General features: G+C 34.4%; 2 protein-coding genes across 2 annotated transcripts; both read left to right on the top strand.

Annotated features, from left to right (window-relative positions):
- Positions 1–2,827: 2,827 nt before the first annotated feature.
- LOC113280730 (F-box/LRR-repeat protein 12-like) lies at positions 2,828–8,381 on the top strand. The gene is made up of 5 exons (XM_026529317.1): positions 2,828–2,892; positions 3,373–3,445; positions 3,738–3,830; positions 5,257–5,332; positions 7,756–8,381. Exons 1-5 carry the CDS (start codon positions 2,828–2,830, stop codon positions 8,379–8,381), a joined length of 933 nt encoding a protein of 310 aa, XP_026385102.1.
- A 3,907-nt stretch (positions 8,382–12,288) lies between these two features.
- Positions 12,289–13,335, top strand: LOC113284573 (caffeoylshikimate esterase-like). The gene has a single exon (XM_026534066.1). It carries the CDS (start codon positions 12,289–12,291, stop codon positions 13,333–13,335), a length of 1,047 nt encoding a protein of 348 aa, XP_026389851.1.
- The last annotated feature ends 1,313 nt before the right edge of the window (positions 13,336–14,648 follow it).

The raw sequence follows: 14,648 nt of genomic DNA, 5'->3' as shown, positions 1-14,648 counted from the left end.
TTTTGCAACCCCATCAAACGATAATGGGTAACATTTTTATTTATTTTTTAGTACACCATGCTTACAGTACTAGTCTACTTATCCTGATATATCTAAGGTTTTCTTAAGCATTTGCTTATAGGTGTTCATTTATGTTAAGAAATCAAGGTTTGTTTAATGGATTTTTGAATTTTTGGTTGGCAATAGTTATTTTATTATTTTCGTAATGATATAGACTTGCTTTATACGTAGACATGTCTCTCTATTTTGAACTCTTTACCTCTAAAAGTCTCTAAGCACCCAGCTGAACTTCGTCACATCTTTCGAGGTTAGTGGAAATATAGGCATTTGGTATGATACCTTTTTCTGACATTTTCCAAAATTTTGTCATGTTACAACGTAATGAATGCATATATCTTCTTTGTTGCTTATCTTTTTATTTTCCTCCAGGTTAAGCATAATTTAATTTGATAACAATGAAAACGAATTGTGCTGGAAACGGAAGTTGGAAGTGCTAATTGAAGATCTAAACGGGGTTGCTTTAGTTCGAAAAAGGTAATGGATTTTATAATACTTCCTAAATACCATATTATGATTACAGGAATCGACCCGATACCTCTGCTCTGAATCTAGAAGTTAAAGTAGTTCTTCTTTAAACTTAATTTTTAATATGCTTACCTAGAGTCAGTTTACATGAAATTTATGCGAACAAACAATAGAAAAGAGATTGTTGTTTGAAATGTAGAATATTGTGCCGAATCTTTTGGAGTACACGAGCTTCACTTTGTTAATTTATGCAATTCCTTTGGGAGCTCATTTGTGAAGTTTGGCGCATCAGAACCAACAGTGGGTTGCTTATCTTCTTTCCCTTGGTTATTTTCTGAATAATGTGAGCTGCCATTTCACATTTCTTTCTCGACTTAGACCCCCAAACGGAATAAGTAGCTCACAAAAGTTATTATTCAAATTTATATTCTTATGTGTAGTTTAGGACTTCGCGGAAGACACTAAATTTTCAAACTCAAGTTTTACTCAGATCTTAACTTAGTACGTAACAAGTGTATGTACCTCTTTTTTTGTGACTTTTGATTTAGGGAAGTTGTTAATCTTGCCAAAGACAAATTCTCTTAACAGAATTTAGTTGCTTATCGAAATAACTCATCATGATCTCTGAATATCATTGAACGTAAAGTTGTCTCTTGAATATACACACATGAATTATTTAGCAACCACATCTACTGTGTGATTTGATAGATAATGGGTTTGTTCAAAAAAAGAACCCATGGTAATTAGTGCTCATTTACCAATTTCATATGAACCGAACTATGAACAGAGTAGAAGTTAAACCTGAAAATATTTATTGTGAATTTGAGATTCTAAGCAGTTTATGTCAATGCAAACAATTTACAGGGCTGTCACAAAGGATTGGATTAGAAGTTTCATGTGCCCATTAGATTGGCGGTGTTCATTAAAAAATTCTTATGCTTAAATTGATGACGTGGAGTTACATCGTAGTTCTGGCATCAGGGACAAAGTTGGGTTGGAATTCAGTTCCTTTGATTTTCCATTAAACAAGCATACGAGGGAATGGTGCTACCAAACTACATGCTGAATTTTCGGCATAACATATAGGTAAGTCAACATAATTTTCTTTAAAGTGCTTTCATCATATATCTGTTGTTGTGATTTGGTTGAGTTCGACTAAAATTTATCTCATTGAACCATTGCTGAATGCAGCTTGAGATAAAAGCTTCTATTCCTTGATGCATTGGTTTGATGTGTTGTGATGTTTTTATTTATTTTTGTTTTTTTAAGGTTTTCTTAGCAACGAGACTGCTCTAGGGATGGAGGCTGTTTCATTTTGATCGGTTTAGTTTAGCCTGTTATTTTTGGTGGGGCTATGAGCCCAACAACTTGGTACTGTGATTTTTCTTTTATTTTTTTTTTCCAATTATGAATTATGATGAAACAATTCTGATTTCAAAACTATTTCATGACCATTAATTATGAATGATTTTAATTCTCATAGACCAGGGATGGAAGTGTTCCATATGGAATAGTTAACTGACAGTGGAATAAGAGATTGACAAAGACACGTATTTCTTTCATTTTTTTAGTAGGAGATATCATAATACGTGGCTCAGGAAGAGGACATTGTAAGAAGTCATGATTCCATGATACTATATGGGTCTCTCATTGTGAATTTGATTCACTTAATCAAACCTTTATTTTATGGCTCGCACGGATCGACTGATATGCGAGAAAAAATTAAGCTGAGAATGGAATCTTATACTCATGATCGGTATACAATTAAGGAAAATTTCAAGCATTTTCTTGGTTAGGTTTAATTTCGATTTCACGACAATTAGTGTAGTTAACTGATTAGGTGTCCCTCTAATTGGTGGTTTGTAATTCTGTCTAAAATCCATCCTTTGTTCGTATCTCCTATATTTTATGAAAGATTAGGTGTCGGTACATATTTTTTTTTAGGATCTTAACTACTCCATAAGTCCATGTCTCATGTATAATCTTTGGTGAGTCACTCTCACGGTCTGTCTCTTTCCTTTCACTTACATGATGAATTTTTATCATTCAATGGTCAGAAAGATTCGAGTAACCGCCTCTCTAAACAGGTTTCGCCTAAACAGGTTTCGCCTAAACATTTTTACATGTATATTATCTCAAGGATATCAACATGGATTTTTATAATTTTTTCTTTATTCTTAAAAGTTTTTTCTCTTACACGAATTGATTTTACTGTTCATATTAATTTCCAAGAATATAAAATATGTAGTGGAATTGCTGAAATATTGGTGGGAATTTATGAGCAAGTCAATTAGAAACGAAAATGGCTTTGATAGTAGTAGATTCTCAAGGTGAAGAACTATCTGTTTATTTTCCCTATCTCTATGGGTAAATGTCTTTCTGCTACAGCATGCAATTAGAATTGCTATCTTACATATCCTTCTAAGGATCGGGTTTTTGTAATTGTCAAGAATGTGTTCATCTTTCAGATCTATCACTGTCGTGATTTCTTTATTTGTCTATTTGACTTCATGGATCATCCACAAGCTTTGATAGCTTCATTTAGTCACTCATTTGTTATTTCTTAGGGATTCAGAGCCATAGTATTCTGATTTATAAGTAGATTAATTAATTCAAATTTTTATGTTCTTCCGCTGAGATGAGATTTTCTTAGGCATTTGAAAATTGAGTTTATTTAATTGCATTGCACAACAATCCAATACACCTGTAGAAGATGAGTATTCAAGTTTACATGTATCATCTCTCTGGACTAAAGTATGATTTTGTGGTTTGGGTATAGACATGTTCTTATTGCGTTATTGATATCCATATGAACGTAATATAGATTATTGTTTGATGACTTGCCAGGTATTCCGATCATCTGCACAGAAAGCACGCAAGAGAAGAGGGAGGTCAAGGAGAACGGCGATCTAAGAACCAGGTGAGTTGTTTCTCCTAACCCGTAGGATTTTCTCTGATCAGATGGCTGGCGTTCACATAAAAGAAAAACAATGATTTTGGTTACAGGCACTTTATGTTATCCACACCTCTAGCTTTTTTGGACAATCAGCAAGAATTGAAAAAATTTAAATCAAGGCATACCTATGTATCTCACACTTTCTCTTTCTATAAAAATCAAATTCATGTCCACGAAATTATCGTTTAACCAAGAAAGATATAGGATGTACAGTATATTTTTATTATGTTTCTACATTCTCTTATAGTATTTTTAGCTTCCATTATTTTCTCTATCAGAGGCACCAACAGTTACAGCACCATCCACATTTGATATTTCATCCTACCATACTCAGGCTAATCTGCAGAAGGTGTGTTGGACGAGTAAATTAATTAGTCCGGAGAAGTAGTATATGGTGAAACCTGCGATAGTCGAGCAAGGGTATCTTTGCCACATGTATGAAGAACAACTGGTTTAGTACTATGATTTTTTAATTTAATATTTGAACTAAACTGTGGGTGTTAATCCTGAAATATTTTGTTTACGGCTGTTCAGAAACAACAGATTGCCCAACAAGAACGATGAAACGTGATGTTTGAAAATAGTATATGCCATGAACTGATTTACAGTGTCTAAAATGGATTCTTCTGTTATTATTCGTTTGCAACGTGAATATTTCATTCTATATTCTGTCACAATAGGTGTATACTAATGTTATAAAATTATGAGTACCCTGGAATGAGAAAGAAATGAATTATATAAACTGACGCTAACATGAGAGGTTGGGTCGGGGCCGTAAGTCCCCGGTGATACCTAGTTTTGGTTATGAAAGAATATTTTTATATTTTTGATAATAAATTAAGTACCCCTCGTTCCTTTACAGAGGAAGAAAAAGTGAGGGTACTTAAATAATCCTCTCCATAATAATAATAAACCCTAAAAAGAAATCAGTTTCCCTAAGACCTTGTTTGGTAAAATTTATGATTATAGATAATCATAAATTGTTAAATGATTTTGATATAATCATTTTTAAAATAAACTTTTTCAAACACTTTTTTCAAATAATTGATTATCTTACAATGATAATCTCAAAAAGGAGAGGAAAGAGCAATGATCTAGAATATTTTATTTAATCTTATGTTGTTGTTTTATCTCTCTCTTGATAGTATAGAGAAAATAAGAAGAGGAAAATTCAATTTGAGTTTCTTAGAAAAAATAATTGATTATAATACATTTTTAAAGCAACTTTTTGCTGTTTATGGAAATAATGAGTTGTTTCAATTATGATTAAAATAAGTAATTATTATAATGGTTATCAAACGCATTTAGAATCCATTATAATCTGCATAATGGATTATGGGATGATAAATCCATTAAAATAATGGTTACCAAACATCCCCTAAGCTTGATAAGAACCCGTTCGACTCCTCTTTAAGTTTTATTTCTTGATTCTGTTGCGGGAGAAGGAGCCGAAGCCCGAAGGTATTACTATTACTGTGTTTTAATATTTTTGGGCATCTTTTGTTATATTTTGTTTTGCATCAGTGTTGTCATCAACAAGAATTTTCTATTGCTTAATGATGAGCTCATCATCCAAAGACAAGTACAACCAAGGGTTAGGTGAGGATGATGACCATTTTCCGTGTAAAATCCGAAGAATCTCATCTTTAATCACAAACCTCCCCGAGGACTGTCTAAGTCTTATATTTAAGTGTCTCACAACTATACATCCCCTCAAAACTCTATCTGATCGTAATTCGTTTGGTTTAACTTGTCATCAATTTCTTCAAATTCAGAACAAAAATTGTCGATCCATAGAGTATACTAGTCTTACGAATTATGAAAAAACTAAAAGTCTTACCGTAGTTCTTGGTAAGTTGTTGAAACGATTCCAAGACCTCGAATATTTGTATCTAACAGGTCGCCCTAAAATAACAGTTTATGCTGCATCCAAGTCACAATTCTTCGGATCCGAAGTTCAACAACTGGACTTAGATTATTGCTCCAAGTATTCAAATAGTGAAAACTACAGCCACACCCATTTTCTCAGCTTCCACCAATGTCAAACCCACGCGTGTAAAAGTTCACGCGCGCACCCAAGATTGGCGTATAAATTCTGCCAAAACCCAAAATTTTCAAAATTCAGTTTTCTTTTTATTTTATTTCCAAGTTTAACCTCACTTTATGTTTTGAGATTTTGTTCTGAGAGATTGAGATAGAGCCGGAGCGAGAGCTGAAGTATTGAATTATCGAGAGTTTTAGAAGGAGCTGATTGAGAGATTCAATTTACTCAACAAAGATAATCTGAAATTCAAGCTCAGGTTCGTTCGTTTTATCTTTGATTCTGATCTTGTTTAACTTGGATTCTGATCTTGTTTAATTTTGATTCGATTCTAGGTTTTAGTTTCTTTAAGATTATGATATATTATTCTAAGTTACAGAGTTTAATTTAGGTTTTCGAATCGATTTTTAGATATTTTAAGCTTGTTTTTGAATTTACGATCAATGTAGATCTTTTCAATTCAATCTTTTAGTTTCGATTTCACAGAGTTCCAACTCCATTGCACTGTACTCATCTCTAAAGTTCTCCTGCAACTGCAACATGATTTAATAACACTCATCAGGGAAGGCATAACTTTATATGCATAACAGGTTATGCAGATACTCTAAACAATGCATAACTTGTCATGCAGTCAAAGTTACGCAGTTATGCATAGTTGTTTTTACTGCATAAGCAGTTATGCATAATAAGTTATGCAGTTCTGCATAGTTGATTTTACTGCATAACCAGTTATGCATGATAAGCTACGCAGTTATGCATAGTTGATTTTACTGCATAAGCAGTTATGCATGATAAGTTATGCAGTTCAGCATGTTTGCTTTTACTGCATAACCAGTTATGCATGATAAATTACGGAGTTCAGCATGTTTGCTTTTACTGCATACCAAGTTATGCATGATAAGTTACGCGGTTATGCATAGTTGTTTTTACTGCATAACCAGTTATGCATAATAAGCTACGCAGTTATGCATAGTTGATTTTACTGCATAAGCAGTTATGCATGATAAGCTACGCAGTTATGCATAGTTGATTTTACTGCATAACAAGTTATGCATTGTTTTTACTGCATAACAAGTTATGCAGTTCTGCATAGTTGATTTTACTGCATAACCGGTTATGCATAGTAAGCTACACAGTTCAGCATGTTTGCTTTTATTGCATAACAAGTTATGCATGATAAGTTACACAGTTATGCATAGTTGTTTATACTGCATAAGCAGTTATGCATAATAAGTTATGCAGTTCTGCACAGTTGATTTTACTGCATAACCAGTTATGCATAATAAGCTATGCAGTTATGCATAGTTGATTTTACTGCATAAGCAGTTATGCACATTATTTTTCCTGCGTAACATATGTTATTTAAAAGTAAAAAACATGACCTATTATGCATAACTTGTTATGCACATTTTCTTTGTACTGCATAACTAGTTATGCATTTTTTTTTTTGCATCCGCAGTGATTTATGATAAGCATAACCTTTGATGCATCTGCATAACTAGTTATATGCACTTTTTTTGTACTGCATAACTGGTTATGCACATTTTCTTTGTACTGCATAACTAGTTTTTAACTGCATAACAAGTTATGAAGCATATTATTACTTCTGCATAACATGTTATCAACTAGTTTTTAACTGCATAACAAGTTATGCATCTAAATTTTAACTGCATAACTTTTTTTTCTGTTTCTTCGACTTGATTTTTTCTTGTTCGTCTTTTAGGTCATCAACATTAAAAACAAAAATTAAAATCAAAAAAAAAAATCAAATCTAATGAATGCATGCATGCAACAATACCATCGATTAAACTGGATTTAGTACCTGATTTCTTCTCTTTCGATTTCTGAAGACGTGTTCTTGTTGGTGTTTCATCCATTTTTGTTGAACTGTATTCTAGGGTTTAGTAATGATTTATTTCTTTGAATCATCGATTTTAAATGATTTATTTCTTTAAATTATGGAGAAAAAAATCTTTGCAGGTTCATTACAGAGATTAATGGAGGAATAGGGAAAGAAACTGGCGGAGAAAAAAAAATTATGCCCAAAAACGATGAAGGGTAATAGAGTCTTTCAGTACGTTTTAAATATTTTTAAATAATTATGGGTGCGACTGTATCAGAAATTAATTGTGGGCCTGGCGGTAAGAAAATAAATTTTTTTGGCCCTGCGCCTAAAATTCGCATTCAAATATCGAATTGTCTTTAATGTTTTCTTGGTTCCCTCTTTTGGTAGATGTAAGTTTGAAAGGTTGTGATATTACTGATGAAGGCTTAAAGGCCCTGGCAAAATGTTGTTCCTCCTTAGAGGTGGTTAACCTCTCATGGTGTGACTTGATTACTGATTCAGGAATAAGTTTTCGCTTACGGAACTACCGCGAATTGGATTCACTTAACATCGGCTTCCGTAGCAAGATAACGGGTATTGGCTTTCTAGGGTGTCCACAGACATTAACCTGGCTCGAAGAAAATGGGAGCAAACTTACACCAGAGGGGATTAAAGCAATTGTTAGGGGTGGTGGGCTTGAATATCTTGAACTCTCAGCACGGACTAAATTGTCCTGGGTTGGAGAAGAATCTGGGACTATGACTATGAATACTGAAGCAGTTTTGATGATTTTAAAAGGTTGCCCTTCTTTACGGGAACTGAAAGTATCAGGTTTCGTGGAGGTAATAAAGCCAGAAGGCTGGGAAGCTATCCTTCGGAATTGCAAACGTTTGAAAGTCCTTCAGGTGTATGCGTGCTGTTCGTTTGGTGATCGAGAGCGGAAAGCTTTGATGGATGGGTGTAAGAAGTTTTCCATACTAATCGCAAACGATGATAACAGTTGTGGCAGCTCTGATGATCATGAGCCTTTCTAGCACGAAAAACCCGATGTGATGTGTCTTATCAGTGAGCTATGAGTGCTTGAGTTTTCAAGCGCAAAAAGCCGAAGTGATTTGTTATCTCAGTGGTATTTTATGGTGAAACAATCATGTCTAATATGGAGAATGCAAAGAAAGACAGAGCGGGAGAGTTACCGTAGTTCATTTTCGATTTAGTTTAATTTAATTATGCAGAATGTGCAAAGCTTAGAAAGTTAGAAATTTGCAAAATTTAATTTCAATATAATGCTATTTGTGATTTCTAATAACATTCAGTTTCCTGTTAGGATCTTAGTCTCCACAATTCCTTTGTAAAGAGCAGGTGCATTATCCAATTCCATGATGAACTTGATTAATCCACAATAATGAACGAATACAAATATCATACTGCCTTCATCGATGGTTCCTGCAAGTTAAAATATCATTAAACTTATTCTACCGAAATTCGAACGCATTGTATTAAACATAGTTAAAATATCACTAAATCTTCTATAATACCCAGAAAGTGAAGAAAAATAGAACATGTGGTTCATATATATAACACATAACTGAAAATCCATTAAAAAGCCGTTCTGGTAGCACTATCATGATTAAACACAGATAAATATAAAATGAGAAAGCCATAGCCATAACAGAAGCAGCCAAGATATTCCACTAGACAACTACCCACTAGAGAGATCCAGATGATATTCGATTATCACCACCGCGGAGGCGAAGGACAAGATGAAGAGTAATCTCCTTCTGAATACTGTAATCTGCAAGAGTCCTTTTATCTTCCAACTGTTTACAGAAAAAAATAATCTCTGCTGATCGGGTGGAATCCCCTGATTGTCTTGAATTTTCCATCGACATTGTCAATTGTATCAGAACCCTGACAAACAAGTTTTAGATAATATAGACAGTCATCTCCTTCCCCAACTTGACGAATCGCATGGTATTTGTTCTATTGACGCATCATCCAAATCTCTGTCATATCAACTTTCAGTGGTAGGATAACAGTCCACAAATTAGGATTTGATTCAGAGAGTCCGAGAAGTGAGAAACAGCTACCACGTCCAAGGAAGGGATGCATGTGCGCAAATAGCAATAAGTATTTTTCATGTTGACGGATATATGTCTGACATAAGGCTTAGAAAGTACATGGGATATTTACCAAAACTTGTAGTTTTTGCCTCTCCTATTTGTGACAGTTTTTGTGCATTACACATCGATTGGATTTATGTTTATAGGAAGGTAAAAAGTATAAAATAGATAGAAGAACAAACGTTACAATCATGGAAGAAAATAGAATTTATTAACATGCATGGCAGGATTAATAAGAACTGAAGTGCTGAAGTTTTAAGCTCTGGTCATGAGAAATGATTGTATGGGAGCCCAGAAAGGAGAGGAACATCAGGATTCATGGAGGAAGACAAAAGACGAAAGAAGAGATAATTACTATAGCGAAACAAAAGATTTAGTGTAGAAAGATTGCATATAACAAAGAGTTGGATCCAGGATACTTCAGTCTACAACCAGCAACTCGCTGCATCAGTTCGAGTTTATCAAATATCCAATGAAGCGTGTATTCTTTGTTCTCCTAATAAAGATGTATGCAATTTCGAATCAGACATGCATGTATAGTTGATGACAACTGATCATATGATTATCTACAGGGGGTGTACAGTCGCAACTACGACCTCAATATTAGAACCTCAATATTAGAAAATTGATAAACAATGCAGAAGTTCAATTTGAAGTTAAATATTGCTCATCTATTATAATTAAAATATCAAAAAAAAAACATATATATAATAATGCATCAGAAAAAAACATATATAAAAAAATAATAATTAAACGCTTAGCTTAATGAGTCGAGCGTAAAAATAACTAGCCGAGTCAAATCTATCTCCAGCAAGATAAGCATCCAAACTAATACAGGACCTCTTTTAATAGTATCTTCCCTACATCATAGATTTTTTTATCACAAAGAACCCTTCAACCCCACAGCAGCACCAAGAGAAGCAGCGATAGCAGGGGCGGAGCTATTAAGGAGGTGGGTGGGTCATTGGAATCACCCAAGTTTTCAGAAAGTATCAAACATGTACTAGCAGTTTAGATAGTCAAGTATCAAACATGTACTAGTAGTTTAGGTAGTCTGTGATTTTCAGGCGACTTCTAATGAAGCAAAAAAAGGGATAAAACAATTATTCGAGAATTGCGAACAGGGAAATGATAGTGTATCCACAAAGGTTGGTGGGAATCCTATTCCTAAAAGAAAAGAGGTAAAATCCTAAACCCATCAAAAGTTTTGGATTCCCTTATTTTTTGGAAATCCCATTTCTAACCGCTCTCTAATTCCTAAGTATTTCGCTTGTCACCCCGGTGACACGGGTTTGACCCCCAGCTGGCGGCAGCCGCGTTATCTTTTTATTTTTGCCGTTTTTAGAACTCATCATTCAAAACATCAAGGTCAGCAGGGCGAGTTTGTAACTCAATTGGGGATATTAAGTAAGGTGGTTGAACGCTGATCCCGGTGATCTAACTCCGGTGAACAGTCATTTTATCCAATTTGGAACAATTTTTTCTTGGCATGCAGCAGCATTATCCGTAAATCTCAGCATTATCATTTTTCAGAATATTCTGTTTGGTAGCATTCATATGTATGTAATTAAAGATCGGTGCGATGTATAGAGTTGTTTACTGCCAAAGAAACTCAGCCAGTAGTGTTCAACAGAGAGACCTTTCAAGAATTTTGATTGTCTTGCACAGAAGAAACTCTACTGACAACTATTACTCAAAATTAGTGTGGGTGAGGTGTGCGCCATTATGTTTTTCATAGCGAGGTGCTTCCTTGCTGGTGCCACTAAGATTCTATGAATGATTTTTGAAAATATACAGTTCTGATATCTACTCTCTCTACATTTGTATTATCATGAAAATTCTATGATCTGACGGTGGGATTGATCTTACTATTCCTTCAAACATTAAGTCAGCTGTCAGGAAATTCGTATACATGATTCTTTCCATCCAGGCGAGTTATTATGATCCATCATCGTTACATAGTCTGACAATAAGAAGTTGATGATATGTCCTTGATAATAGATCATGTTGAATCAAAGAATGTCCATCCTTACTTACAGTTTTAACGTCATAAGCTACTTCCCAAGGGATCGAGTCTATATGCTTAGTAGATTACATTGATTACATACTACCATGTCTTTGATTTCGAATGTCATTTTAGGTAATACTAATCGACTTGCTAAGTTCTAAAACTTTTTACAAATTTCAATTTTTTCGTGTGCATTTATTTTTCATCCAAACAAGATAGGTATTTAAGCAAAGATACAAGCGTCTCATGCTCGAATTCGTTGTTCTCATCTTAACAGTCACAATGACACGTGAAGAAAAAAAACACGTTTAACTGCACTCGCTCATACGTCCGAAACCTCTCCCATTGGCTCAGTTTGTCTTTCCAAGTTAAACAATCCCTTAATTGAACTGGGTCATGAAATAACATTCATCAGCAAGTAAATTCCCTAAAACAGAAACCCGTTCTATTTAGAACTCCTCGACTCCTTTAAAATTTGTATCCCACCTGTTACGGAAGAAAAGAAGCCAAAGGTATTATTTTGAGCTTTAGTACTTCAATTATTTTTAGTTGAAGAGATATTTCACGTTGTTTAAGGGTGGGTTTCTTATCGATTGGCAAGTACAAAAAAAAAGTCCGTAAAAAATCCATAGTTTAGGCTATGTTTCCTTTTTATATTTATTTCTTAGTTTTATTGCTTTCCTTTTTCTAGTATTTTGAAGCCTATATAAGGCCTGGCACTGTAGAAAAAATTCACAACTATTATTTCCTTTATCATAGCATTATTTTTTGTTAGATCTTAGATTTTTGTTAGATCTTAGATTTAATACAAAGATGGATATAGAGTACCGAGAGGAGTACATAACGAATTCAAGAGGAGTTCAGCTATTTAGTTGTAGGTGGTTACCTTTTTCTTCTCCAAAGGCCCTTGTCTTTCTCTGCCATGGTTATGGCATGGAATGCAGTGCTTCCATGAAAGATTGTGGGACAAGGCTAGCATCTGCAGGATATGGGGTGATAGGTATTGATTACGAAGGACATGGACGGTCAAGAGGTGCCCGTTGTTATATTGAAAAGTTCAGCAACATTGTAAGCGATTGCAGCCACTTTTTCAAATCAGTGTGTGATCAGGAAGAATACAAGGACATAGCAAGGTTGTTATATGGAGAATCGATGGGAGGAGCAGTTGCACTACTAATCCATAAAAAAGACCCGAATTACTGGAATGGTGCTGTTCTTGTCGCACCCATGTGTAAGATATCAGAGAAGCTGAAACCGCACCCGATGGTGGTTAACATGTTGACACGAATAGAAGATATTATACCTAAATGGAAAATTGTCCCCACGAAAAATGTTATTGATTCTGCCTTTAAAGACCCAATTAAACGCGAAGAGGTGAGGAACAACAAACTGATATATCAAGACAAACCTAGGCTTAAAACAGCTCTAGAGATGCTCAGGACAAGCATGAGCCTTGAAGACACCTTAAATGAGGTAACATTACCATTCTTTGTGCTGCACGGAGAAGCAGACATAGTAACAGATCCAGAAGTGAGTAAAGCATTGTACGTGCAAGCAGTTAGTAAAGACAAGACTTTTAAGTTATATCCAGGAATGTGGCATGCTCTCACATCTGGAGAGCCCGACCACAACATTGAGATTGTCTTTTCGGACATCTTCTCTTGGCTCGACAAACGTATTGTTGACTTCAGTACTACTACCACCACTGCTGCTGTTGGCCCAGTTCATCAGAACTCTAAGAATCCTCCGACGTCTGAGCATCCCTTGGAAATCATTCAAGTAGACAAGCAACAACAAAAGACACGAAGATATCTTTGTGGGTGGAAAGGAGAACGAATGCACAATCATTCAGAAATGTAGCCGGCTTTCTCATTTAGCATACGCATTTTAAAGTCCCAATTCCATGTCTTCTGATGTTTGAAAAGGCTAGCTAATAAAACATAGATTATTTGTTGATGATGGCATAGCAGTAGCAGCTCCACTAATTCCATGTCTTCTACTGTTTAATCAAGGTCGATTATTATTTTTCTAGTTTTCTTGAGTAAATAACTTCGAGATGTTGAGTTAAAATACATGTGTTTTTGGAGAAAATTTTTGATAGGGACAAATTGTGGGGGACCAATCACAAGGCGACACATTTTCTTCTTTATTTGGACAGTTTCCAGCTAATTTTGATCATGATTTTAGATTCCCAAACTACCCCTCCATTAATATCAAAATAAATCTCGTTAAGTATTTAAAAATAATAACTAACCTGAATGCAAACACATCCTATATGGAAAGAAAAAAACATGATCTCACGTGATATCTCATAATGGCAGTCAAACATGTTCTAGCACTGTCTGGTGCATTTCTTTTCTTTTTCCTAATAATGGCAGTCAAACTCTGTAATCAGAAATTGATTTATCAACATATACCTTTATCACCTTACATGTAATCTTTTCGAATTTCTATTCCAATGCTTTTTTTCGCAAGAATCGCAGTAGTGTTTTTTTTTTAAATGAAAGATTATGTTGAAAGAAAAATAAATATAATCAAGAACAAAGAATTACATGAGTCATCCAGACAAATGAAAACATTGAAACTGGAAACAAACTAATACAACGTAGGTGTATAACATACACTAACTTACTTTTCTTAATTTTGAAAGAACTACTTTGATTTTATACCACCACCATCATCCCACGTTTTTCTTAATTTAGCTAACTGCTAGGTTTTATGTACGATGGAGCATATATTTGGAGATCTCATGAATTTGCTTCCAATATATATTGTAGTTAAGATGATTAATATCTTCTCCTTTAATACATTCCGTCGGTCTTTAAGTTGTTACCTTAATTAAGGAGAATAAATATCGGTAGATAATAAGATTGCTAAGATTTAAAATGAAGGGCAAATTAGGAACATAAAATCATAGCGTCAATCAGCTGGAAACTGTCCAAATAAAGATGAAAATGTGTCGCCTTGTGATCTACAAGACTTACAATTGCAAGAAGATACATATCCAAGTCGAATAGAGAAAAGTTTGGAGATATACAAAGTAATATTTTCTTACTTCATCAACATATTGAAGTTGTTCAAGAGGGTAGTCAAGACAACAATTCAACAGTCCAAGTTCAACCGTTAGAAACTCAAATTGAATATTGGCATCAAGTTCAAAATGAGTTTGGGGG

Source organism: Papaver somniferum, chromosome 5, assembly GCF_003573695.1.
Source record: "Papaver somniferum cultivar HN1 chromosome 5, ASM357369v1, whole genome shotgun sequence".
Taxonomy (NCBI): Eukaryota; Viridiplantae; Streptophyta; class Magnoliopsida; order Ranunculales; family Papaveraceae; genus Papaver; species Papaver somniferum.
Note: the sequence above shows the minus strand (reverse complement) of the source record. Positions and strands in the feature narration are given on the sequence as shown.

Excerpts from the sequence above, each read along its gene's own strand:
- LOC113280730 (XM_026529317.1), top strand. The coding sequence starts at position 2,828 with ATGGCTTTGATAGTAGTAGATTCTCAAGGTGAAGAACTATCTGTTTAT. Across the intron at positions 3,446-3,737 it reads AACGGCGATCTAAGAACCAG|CTTCCATTATTTTCTCTATC; the intron begins GTGAGTTGTTTC and ends TAGTATTTTTAG. Across the intron at positions 5,333-7,755 it reads AAGTCTTACCGTAGTTCTTG|ATGTAAGTTTGAAAGGTTGT; the intron begins GTAAGTTGTTGA and ends CTCTTTTGGTAG.
- LOC113284573 (XM_026534066.1), top strand. The coding sequence starts at position 12,289 with ATGGATATAGAGTACCGAGAGGAGTACATAACGAATTCAAGAGGAGTT.